Raw genomic sequence first — 12792 nt, forward strand, 5'->3', positions numbered from 1 at the left:
TTCTGTTGTTACACTTTTTATTTTTAATGTTCACTTGACTACCATAGTTTTGATATTACAGATTTTGTTGTTGACAACAGTGCTCTTAGAGATAGGTAACAACAAGCCCACCTCACCTGGTTTAGATTTCTGAAATTTAATTAAATTTAAACTAAGGGAAAAGTGTTTAAAACACTTGTATTTATTTCCTTCGTTAGGCCTCACCCCTCCTCCCTAAAGGAGACATTATCCAGTTATTCCTACAGATGAAAGATTTTAAAGAATTAGCTCCAATGGGCCCATCCTTCCTGATTCAGGCAACAGAAACTTCACAACTGATTCCTCTTCACCAAAGGATGCTTTAGACCAAATCTGGGCAAAATCAAAACATTCCTACATGATGAGGTGGATTTCAAAGAAGGGGCCAAACCCCATCATTAATAAAGGAAGAGGCCCAGAGGGCCTGTATCGCTTACCTGGATCTTATAACCAAGCAATGGTATACATTTCTATTTAGGTTGAAGCTCAGTCACTTTACCTCATCAATAGGGCAAAACCAATGGGTAAATTCTTATATCATGATTGTCTTTCTCATTTGATGCCCAGTAAGACTTAATTGACTACTGGGTTGGTATCTCAATGATGTCAAAATTATGACCAAAAAAAAGTTCCAAGAGGTGTGCTACGCCCAAGGGTCAATTCTTACATAATGAATGTGTTCATTTCTTGATGCCGTACAATTCTATATATATATATGGTTGTAGGCTGGGGACTTCAACTATTTCAAAGATATAACCCAGAAACTATGTATCTAGGGATGGAATACACCACAGGACCAAATTTCACATCATGATTGAGTTTATATCTCGATGCCTAGCAATGCTACATATGGTTATAGCATGGGGATTTCAAGTTTCAAAGGTGTAACCTAGAAATTAAGTCAGGAAGGGTGTAGTCACTATCAAGGACTGTCCAATTCTTCCCTCATGAATATGTTTATCTCTTGATGCCCGTCATTGATATATATGGTTATGGGGTGGCCAGATCTCAACTGCTTCAAAGATAGAACACATTTCTCCTATTGAGCCCCTTTATAAAATAGTGGGTCAAGGTCATTAAATTGAACAATTCTAGTGGACCTTTCTCCTTTAAGCTAAAGGCCCAATATTTTTACCCTTAGAAGAAGTTGTTTGAATAATTTCACATATTTGACTCCTTTTAACTTGAAAGTCTTGATAACCATAATGGTCATCTGACTACAACAACTTTCCGCAGGGAGAAGTGTATTTTTTTCTACGTTAAATGAAATCTTACTAAGAAGCTGTTTCCCATAATGCAGATGGTAGTTTTGGTGAGGAGTAGGTAACTGTAACAAGTGTTACCTATTTTTGAAAGTAAGTTGGAGCTCAATCCAACTGGTGAAATTTGAGAAATTTGAGGAAAAACATGATTGCACAATCATGTTATAAAATGGCATCCCTGGCTGCCATGTCACAGTTTTGACAAGATTGAAAAATACCAACAATATGCTGGCAACCTTTCATTCCCATCAATTTTTAGCTCATGGCACCATTGGAACTAGAGAAGTTTCAAATAAATTTTTGGCAAGATGGCGACCATGACAGCCATCGATGATTTCAAACATACCCGAACAATAAGAACCCTTGGTCAGGACCATCTCCAGATCATTTCATGCAAGTATGAGCTCAATACTACTGGTGGAACTTCAGAAGTTTCAAGGTTCAACAGACATAGCTTCATTACACGTAAATGTCTTCCATAGCAGAAACCATAAAAAAGGGCATATTACACTACAAGACAGATATGCTTTTTAGCCCACCATCATCAAATGGTAGGCTTTTCATACCGCTCTGTGTCCGCGGCCTGTCTGTCTGTAAACAATTTCTGTAATCGCTATTTCTTGAGAAGTACTGGATGGATCTATCTTCACACATAGGCTCCCCTTGGTCCCTAGTTGTGCCCATTTGATTTTGGGTTTGATTTTAAAAAAAAAAAGGCTTCCAGGCGGCCATTTTGAATTTGGCAGGTAAAGATTATCATTTCTGCAAAAGAATGTTCAAATGTTCAAAAGAAAAGAAGGGAATGATCTAACTTACAAAGATCAAATAAAGATCAAACAATGGTAGGCAGCAAGATCCCTCTGGGATCTCTGGTTTCTTTAGATGTGGTCTAGAAACAGTAAGAAAATGGACATTGATCCAATTGTTGTTAGCATCACAAGTCATTTAAGAAACTGAATTTGGATTGATACATGGGACCCATTTGCATATATTGCTTGTTAACTGGTGAGAGATCATGTGACCTTCTTTCCCACTAGTTTGATTGTAGGGATTTTAAAAAACAACAAAACATGATGTGGCAAGATATTAATCTTTATGTAGAAATATACAGTTATATATACGCTGGAATGTTACAAATTATTTATATAATGAAAGTGGTATCACAATATAGTGATGTGACAGATGCCTAACAGTGTACACAGATAATTTGGCGGTTCACTATAGTACAGAGTCTCTCCTGTTTATTACGTATGTAGCATTTTCGCCGACATGTATCCAAACCTTATGAAATAGGATTATTTTAAGGGATTCTTTTCATGTTAGAGACAGGGTTTTGTGTTGAATGTCCCATTTTGAAATTAACTAAGGACACTTTTTCATTTTTGAAGACAAATTCCAATGAGTGACCATGAGAAATCTGTCCCATTGTGATTTCCAATAGAAAGGCTAGAAGTTTATAGAAACAGACTCACAGAACAAACACCATCAATAGTTATAGTATGTGTCCTGTACCCTCAGTGGTAGCAATAAGGGCCCTGCACCTTCAGTAGTACTAATGTGTGCCCTGTACCCTCAGTGGTACTAATGTGTGCCCTGTACCCTCAGTGGTACTAATGTGTGCCCTGTACCCTCAGTGGTACTAATGTGTGCCCTGTACCCTCAGTGGTACTAATGTGTGCCCTGTACCTTCAGTGGTACTAATATATGCCTGCACCATCATGTACTTTATGTGTGCCCTGCACCAGCAGTAATACTGTGTTCAAAACAGCAGGCAAAAATAGTAGCAACAATAGCAGGAACCAAAGTTAGCGTGGCACAGGTATCGAACGCCGAATAAATTTGTTACAACAAATATTTACCTCATCAGAAAATCTTAAAGAGTTATATGTAGACCAAGTAACAAGATTGAATAAGTAGATAGTTTGCTAAATTTTAGAGGAAGTTTTCTTACTGAAGCTGTGACCCAAGCAGTTAAGTGCTAGAGTTGATTCTTGTACATGTCATAGCTCACTAAACACTGTTCTTCACAGGCAAATCCAAAAAATACTGCATATTGCAGTCTAATTCATATTTTTTGCTTTAAAAATACATGGTGGTGCATCCTTATTTTGTACAGTAAAAAAAACAAACATGGTGGTACTTCCTTATATCGTACAGTGAAAAAAAAACAAACATAGTGGTGCATTCTTATTTTGTACAGTAATAAAACCCACCTCAACATTTACATGCCTTTCAGGCGAATGTCTACAGGTACAACATACAGTCTATGACTCTTCATTGATTTGATCGTATTGTGTAACACCAGATTAACATATGTCTCATGCAAGTATTTCTATAAGCAAGAAATTTGTATTCTCAGGCATTTCTTTTGAAAGAAATGATGGGAGTTGTTTTACTGGTAAGGTAAGGTAACGTGAACTGTTAACTAAATTCCTGCATTCCAATGAAATGCAGACCTGGTGCCAACATCAGGATCCACAGAAATATAAACTCTACTAGAAACATTTCATACAGACATAGATATATAGGTGGAATTTTAACATGTGCAAAAATATGGCAGTACAATTGATATGTAACCAGAAATACTACCTAATACGGTAAAAAAAAATAATAATAACTTTGTAGGTACTAAATATTAAAAAAAGATTCTGCCAGCAAATTAGTAAAAGGTATAATAAATATGATACATATGCTTTTTTTACACAAAGTAATACTACAAGTTTTCTGTGGTGTTCCACCATTTTCTGGACTATAACTTTTAACATACAGTGAGTACAAGATGTAACACGGCTGGAAGTTCCAGTGATATAAACATTCATGCTATCTAAATTAGTCACTTCAATAATTACCACAAGTTACTGAGAAAGTCATGCTGGTGAGAAGCCAACACGGGCTGACAACAGATACTCTTATACGGCTTCCCAAATGTGTATTTGCATGGTCTGTGTATTTTTAATTCAAAGGAAAATACATGCTTGTTATAAATCCTACTCTGACAATTACTGCTATCAAAACACAAGACTGCTTTACACTTTTTCTCTTCAGCAGCACAAAAATGTCAATTTGAGAAATTCTTGACACAAGTTCCATAATATCATTGAATCCAATATCACACCCTTTAGATTTAAACAGCCAACTGCAGTATAATAGTATACCAAAAACAAATCCCAAGTCCCTCCATTATTCACCATCCAAACATTTTCAGATCTTATTATTTACATCAGTACAGAACCAGGATTAATTTATCAGATCATAAGAGCTCTCTATCGATGAACATACCCATCCACCCTCACACACACATACACCCATCCTTACACCTAGCCACCCTCACACACAACCACCCTCCTACACCTAGCCACCCTCACACACACATCCATCCTTACACCTAGCCACCCTAACACACACACACCCATCCTTATGTTTAGCCACCCTTACACACACACCCATCCTTACACCTAGCCACCCTCACACACTCACACCCACACACACACACCCTTCCTATCACCTAGCCACCTTAACATGCACACACGCACACACACACACACTCGCACGCACCTAGCCACCCCCTCACACACAAACATAGCCTATCCACCTGTACAATAGAAATATGACATTGTTTACTGGTACAATAAGATAAATAGATGCTTGGCCATGATAATCTCAATATCTCCCGTATACTTACACATCACTAAAGTCTATCTATGAAGTTTATACACAATTATATACATTTAACTATAGAGCGATATTGTATTAATAATTGCATTTAATATATCTACCTCCAAAGTATTTCTTTCCAATATTTTCTCAGTTTAGTTAGAGGTGAATACCAATTAAATACACTCACAAGTATGTGTGTTACATCACAAAGTTGGATGTCACATAACAAGTTTGGATGTCATATAACAAGTTTGTGCGCCACATCACCAGTTTTTGTGTTACGGCACAAGTTTGTGTGTCGCATCACAAGGATGTGTGTTCCAATACAAGTTGTGTGCCACATCACCAGTTTTTGTGTTACAACACAAGTTTGTGTGTTGCATCACACGTATGAGTGTTGTATAAAACTATGTATCACAATCCAATCAATGCTATTCATACCTTCAATATACTGGTATATCTGCAGCGTATCACAACACTATTTGTAGTATGTTAATACTTGGAAATAAGGAGCATAAATACCACTGATAATGCATGATTATCTCAGGTGGAAACAATGCTTACAAAGTCCAGAAAATTTCCTTTATTTAAAACTTCTGAGCTAAAAAGTCGGTAGCTATGTACAGCTAACCTAACATCAGTGGCTACAATGATAGAACTAATGAAGAACATACACAGTTAAATGAAAGCAGTAATATATAGGATATCAATTTATGATACAAAATATTTCATAACTTTTGATGTTTTATAAATGTATATAAACTAGAAGCTACTTACAGAACTTGATATTAGGAATGTATGTTGAAAAAGCTCACTCTAGCTCCACTAGCAATTAAGGCATTGTCCTAGAAAGGAAAATGCCTCCAAACCAAGACAGAGATTAACTCGAGAAATCAGTCCCTAATGTTATATATCAACACAAAGTATTATGAGTTTTTGATTTTGAGATTTGATTTAGTTTTATCTGATTTCCAAAGTTACAACTTTCATGTAGTATGAACAAAGTTTGAAACAGATCTGGGTGATTTGTTAGTGGTGTACATAAGTGTCATTTGTCAAAAGTAAAGCAGAGTTCACTGATATCAACTATCTTTCATGTTCGTATAATAACAACGATTAACCTGACAGTCTGTCTTAAAGGCCTGTTATTAGGGCACCTAGGACACTTTATACATGATTAACAGAACCAATAATAATATCATATATATATTTCTGTATTAAACTGTCTTTTTTATGATATTCTATAACATACAGCAATGCAGCCTTCTTGGCAACTACCAGTCTGCCTGGAAAGTCATGTGATAATGACAAGAAATGTTAGATTTCAATTCCAATTCTACACTAGTCTCAGTCACTGGCTAACAGTAGTCCCACGGTAACCAGTTCATGTAGTTCAATGTATCAGTTGCAAATCGACAGAAACCTATCACCCCAAAGAAACCAGTTCCTGTGTCTAATGAGTCAGTCATCAATTGACAGTAACCTACGGCCCTGAGGTAACCAGTTCCTGTATCTAATGAGTCAGTCATCAATTGACAGTAACCTACGGCCCTGAGGTAACCAGTTCCTGTATCTAATGAGTCAGTCATCAATTGACAGTAACCTACTGCCCTGAGGTAACCAGTTCCTGTATCTAATGAGTCAGTCATCAATTGACAGTAACCTACTGCCCTGAGGTAACCAGTTCCTGTGTGTAATGAGTCAGTCATCAATTGACAGTAACCTACGGCCCTGAGGTAACCAGTTCCTGTATCTAATGAGTCAGTCATCAATTGACAGTAACCTACTGCCCTGAGGTAACCGATTCCTGTGGTTTTGTGCTTCAGTACAACATCAACATTTCTACCTACATACTCAACAGTAACATTTTAAACCCCTTTGTTTCAGCACTTTCTCTTACAACCTCATCTAAATAGATCTGATTGTTGCCCATGTCTTATCACCATACTTACACGTATACCCTCACAACTTCTCTCACATACATGTGGGTGAGAGCTGCTCACTTTACAGTTCTAGATGAGAATTCAACATTTCTATATATGTTTTACACACAAACTCACTGTCTCATCAGATGCAGTTCATTACTGCTGCACCAACAATAGAAATTCAGCAACATAACAGCCTTACATATCGTGTACAAAATTCAATTTCAGAGACCGGGTCAGACTTGTGTAAGACCATGTATAGCACTGTGATCAACCCGCACACCTTGCATGCTCCTGAGAAAGTAAATAGAACACAGGCTAAAATCACACGTGTGACTCGGTGAGAAGTTTGCGGATTCGTTCAATCTCCACTTGTGTGTTTAATCGGATTTTCTTCTCCTCGTCCACTTCTGCCATCAAGTCTTTTATTTGTCGTGACTGTTTACTTCGGATGTGCTCAAATTCCATTCGTAACTTTTCATTTTCACTACGCAAGTCCTCCATAGCTGATTTAGATACACATGTTGCTCGTAACTCTCGTATTTCCTTCTTGAGTTCTTCTATGGCAGACAGTAGCATAGCATTGCCTGAAAACAGGTGTTTATAAGTATCAACATGAAACACAGAAGTGAATTAGTTATAATTACTCTTGATACCCACTTTAACTTCAGGCTATTTAGATGAATGACATTTTAGCCTTGCTTCAGAAAAATTCTATGATTTCTTGAGATAGACAAAAGAAAATTGAGATCAAGTGAATATTAAGCATCACAAACCTGGGTTGGGCTCTGGTGGTCTAGCAGGGGCATGCTGGGGCTTGGCAGGTGGAGACTGGAAAATAAAACATGATGTAGCATACCTGTCCTTCAGCTCTAAAAGATATGTAGCCATCAGCTATCTTCATTTCTGATCACTTTAGAATTAAGCTACAATTAACTAACATCTCGTGTAAATGTTTGAAGATAGTGTACATTTAATGGTGGTGAATTTATTATATCACCTATGTCTAATTATCTGATTTAAATTATCATGAACTACAAAATGTTTTACCTCCTCCTTACTGTGTGTGGATACGGGACGTTTTGGGGGCTCCTTCACTTCCTTTATCGACGGTATATCACCATTTACATTTGAGTCATCCTATAAATAAATATATACCTTTATGTACACTTACACGAGGGTTATAGTAATCTCACATACACATGGGTTATAGTAATCTCACCTACACAGGAGTATAGTATTCTCACCTACACAGGAGTATAGTAATCTCACAGGGGTATAGTAATCTCAAATACACAGGAATAGTAATCTCACCTACACAGGGGTATAGTAATCTCACCTACACGGGTATAGTAATCTCACCTACACAGGAGTATAGTAATCTCACCTACACGGGTATAGTAATCTCACCTACACAGGGGTAAAGTGATCTCACCTACACAGGGGTATAGTAATCTCACTTACACAGGAGTATAGTAATCTCACCTTGACAGGGGTATAGTAATCTCACTTACACAGGAGTATAGTAATCTCACCTACACAGGGGTATAGTAATCTCACCTACACAGGGGTATAGTAATCTCACCTACATCGGTGTATAGTAGTCTCACCTACACAGGGGTAGAGTAATCTCACATACACAGGAGTATAGTAATCTCACCTATACAGGGGTATAGTAATCTCACCTTTACAAGGGTACAGTAATCTCAGCTACACAAGGGTAGAGTAATCTCACCTCAGGGGTAGAGTAATCTCACCTACACTGGGGTATAGTAATCTCACCTACACCGGTATAATAATCTCACCTACACAAGGGTATAGTAATCTCACCTACACAGGAGTATAGTAATCTCACCTATACAAGGGTACAGTAATCTCACCTACACAAGGGTATAGTAATCTCCCAGGGGTATAGTAATCTCACCTACAAAGGGGTATAGTAATCTCACCTACATCGGTGTATAGTAGTCTCACCTACACAGGGGTAGAGTAATCTCACATACACAGGAGTATAGTAATCTCACCTATACAGGGGTATAGTAATCTCACCTACACTGGGGTATAGTAATCTCACCTTTACAAGGGTACAGTAATCTCAGCTACACAAGGGTATAGTAATCTCACCTACACAAGGGTAGAGTAATCTCACCTCAGGGGTAGAGTAATCTCACCTCAGGGGTAGAGTAATCTCACCTACACTGGGGTATAGTAATCTCACCTACACGGGTATAATAATCTCACCTACACAAGGGTATAGTAATCTCACCTACACAGGAGTATAGTAATCTCACCTATACAAGGGTACAGTAATCTCACCTACACAAGGGTATAGTAATCTCCCAGGGGTATAGTAATCTCACCTACAAAGGGGTATAGTAATCTCACCTACACACGGGTACAGTAATCTCACCTATACAGGGGTATAGTAATCTCACATACACAGGAATAGTAATCTCACCTACACAGGGGTATAGTAATCTCACCTACACAGGAGTATAGTAATCTCACCTACACAAGGGTACAGTAATCTCACTTACACAGGGGTACAGTAATCTCACCTACACAGGGGTATAGTAATTTCACAGGGGTATTGTTATCTCACCTATACAGGGGTATAGTAATCTCACAGGGGTACAGTAATCTCACCTACACAGGGGTATAGTAATCTCACAGGGGTACAGTAATCTCACCTACACAGGGGTATAGTAATCTCACAGGGGTACAGTAATCTCACCTACACAGGGGTATAGTAATAAGTTACTAATAATAATAGTAAATAGTTATTTCAAAGAATGTTTCTAGATCATCTACATCTATTCTATTCAACTATAAACAAGAGGCACACAGGCCTTAACAGTCATCTGACTATAAAAACCTATATATAAAAGGGGACAAATAGGCTTAAAATAAATTGCTCAATTACTTTACAGCTTACAAAGGAGACATTATTGGTTCATAAACACATTTTCTTCAAACCCGAAATCATATTCTTCATACATACTACTACACAAATGCCATTACTGTGAACCAATTACTGGCTGAAAAATATATTTAAAGATTTTAACTCAATTAACCCAAGAAATCTTGAATATATGTCAAGGTCAATTATTTGAACAAATCAGTTGCCTATCATCCACTTATATTAAAGAACCAATATCAACAGCTTGGACATTTTTGAAAAGAAACTTTTAACACATTTGATCCCTGTGACCTTAAGTCAATCAAATGAACAAAATTGGTAGCCCTTCATCCCAGCATGCTACGGGTTGATTATCAGGGCCTTTTGGTTATTGTGAAAAAGTTGTTTAAATATTTCAACACATTTGACCCTTGAGACCTTGAAAGGGGGTCAAGGTTAATCATATTAAGAAACTTGGTAGCCCTCTAACCCAGCATCATACAGGCCCAATATCAGCACCCTAGGCCTTTTTGTTATTGAGAAGAAGTTGTTTGAAGATTTCATTAGATTGATCTCTGTGACCTTGAAAGTTGGTCAAAGTCATTCATTTTGACAAAGTTGGTAGCCCTTCATCCATGCATGCTACAGGCCTAATATCAGCACTATGGGCCCTTTGGTAATTGAGAAGAAGTCATTTGAATGGAAAGTTAACGGACAGCAGACAGCGCAGGACAACAGATGAAACACATAGGCTAATGAAAGAAAAGATATATTTTGTTAATATACATATGTGCTATGCTGGACACTCCTCTCATTCTGACCTAGATTCTGTTCTACATTCATAGTTTAATTGATAAAGCACCTGTTGAATGTAACATTGCTAAATAACTGCTGGTATATACAAGTTTATACACTAATATTTACTCCATACATTCTGTTACTATTTCCTCATAAGAGAATTTGAGAATGAGAAGAGTTTGATCAGAAATGTCCCAAGACATCAGAATTCTTATAAACAAACATAAGGTGTGTCTGTAAGTCTCTGGTATGGGGTTAGTTTTGAGAAAATAAAAGATCTGAAAATAGACTCTAGGGTTAGTTTTGAGGAAATAAAAGATTTGAGATTAGACTGTAGTTAATGGTTAGTTTTGAGGAAATAAAAGATTTGAGATTAGACTAGGTTTGGTTGAGTTTTGATAAAACAGCAGGACTGCAATTAACAATTGGAGGAAATGAAGATGTAAAGATTAGATTATTGAAAGGAAGCGATGTCAATAACAAATTTGACATATGATACTGGTACAGTTTAGACAGAAAGCATTGTTTAATCTCGACTATAACCCCTTTAGAACAATATTTACACAATTTCCTTCTGACAATTCTATCACTACATCGGCTCCATTGTGATTAACCTGTCAATCTGGTCTCTATAAACACCAGTTGTAAGACTGTTAACACATATACAATACTTTGTAATTTGATCTCACAATTAATCTGGCACTATTTCTTTATCATGTCATACCCATAGAGGTGGTCCATTGGAAGCAGTATAGTACCATCAAGCATTGAAGTAGAATTAAAGGTTGCTTACTTTGTAATCTCAGAAGTACTGTAAATTGGAAATATTTTTGTATGGTGTTATTTTTGCAGAATAATTTAAATTTTGTATGTCTAATTTTTGCTGGTCATGAAGTCTGTGTGGATTTTCAGAAAACAATCATATCAAATATTTAATTTTTGCTTTCAGGTATTTCTATCGGGTGAAATCATATCTTTTCCTGTCTAATGTGAAATATGTTGAAAATATATATATTGAAAATTCAACACTTTTTCAAATTAATTTATAATTGCAGTCTTCGTTTGTACATAGTCTTCCAGAATTCCCTCAACCATTCCAGAGTCAAAGACATGTACGTTTTTTTTCAAATATTTCCAAAAGGACATTATTTTAAGGTAATAACCAACTCTACATGTGAAATGTACTGGCCACAGTTTAAAACACAAAAATATTAGATTTGCATAGGTTAAGGGTGTGAGACCTAGTTATCAAGGTGTAAAATGGACAACAGGACCAGATAGTGTTTACAGTGAAGTTTAAGTGTAGTTAGCAAAATTAGCAGAAAAATTAAGCTGCAACTAAAATTTCCCAATTTACAGTAGTATGGTACTATCTGGTAAGGAAGTGCCATACCCACAAAGAAAGTATGAAGGCAGTAGCACCAAGCATTGAAGCAGAATGAAGGCCAACTCACTGTACTGGATGGACACAACTTTTGGTACAAACATTTTCCTAAAAATTTTTTTAAGGACTTTTGATGAACAACCAATAAAAGGAGAAAGTGGAAATAAATTCTTTGTTTATTTATTGCCATTTCAAATAACATAGAACTACTACTTTTGCGTTCTATCGTAGCTCTGCTTTGTTCAACCATAATAAACTTCAGGGAAACTGATATCTTCAACCTTATTTATACACTTCTTTTTAGTTGAAATTTGGATGAGTCGAAAATGTTTTCCTCTGTTCCTTGAATTTCGAGAGAGACTTAATTCTATATAAAGTAAGACATTCCAGCCAGCCAGATTTAATTCTATATATAGTAAGACATTCCAGCCAGCCAGATTTAATTCTATATATAGTAAGACATTCCAGCCAGCCTCTATATATAGTAAGACATTCCAGCCAGCCAGATTTAATTCTATATATAGTAAGACATTCCAGCCAGCCAGATTTAATTCTATATATAGTAAGACATTCCAGCCAGCCAGAATTAATTCTATATATAGTAAGACATTCCAGCCAGCCAGAATTAATTCTATATAAAGTAAGACATTCCAGCCAGCCAGATTTAATTCTATATATAGTAAGACATTCCAGCCAGCCAGAATTAATTCTATATATAGTAAGACATTCAAGCCAGCCAGATTTAATTTTATATATAGTATCACATTACAATCAGACCAGATTATATAAATGTCTACAAGTTTTGCCTATCATATATTTTTATGTATACTCATTAAAGTCTAAAAGTTT

At 36.5% G+C, this 12792-nt stretch overlaps 1 protein-coding gene across 2 annotated transcripts in view; it reads right to left on the reverse strand.

Annotated features, from left to right (window-relative positions):
* Window positions 1-2356: 2356 nt before the first annotated feature.
* The window catches only part of LOC132543794 (SH3 domain-containing kinase-binding protein 1-like), a 63387-nt gene continuing 52951 nt past the window's right edge, over window positions 2357-12792 (reverse strand). For both annotated transcript variants that reach the window (XM_060207320.1, XM_060207319.1), the window contains 3 exons: window positions 7913-8002; window positions 7639-7693; window positions 2357-7449 (listed from right to left, as the gene is read on the reverse strand). In XM_060207320.1, the coding sequence (XP_060063303.1) occupies window positions 7187-7449; window positions 7639-7693; window positions 7913-8002 (408 nt within the window). In that variant the 3' untranslated portion in view covers window positions 2357-7186. The remainder of the gene's footprint in view (window positions 7450-7638; window positions 7694-7912; window positions 8003-12792) is intronic.

Source organism: Ylistrum balloti, unplaced genomic scaffold (assembly GCF_031769215.1).
Source record: "Ylistrum balloti isolate Yb309-2 unplaced genomic scaffold, AGI_CSIRO_Ybal_v1 Utg369764, whole genome shotgun sequence".
NCBI classification, from domain to species: Eukaryota; Metazoa; Mollusca; class Bivalvia; order Pectinida; family Pectinidae; genus Ylistrum; species Ylistrum balloti.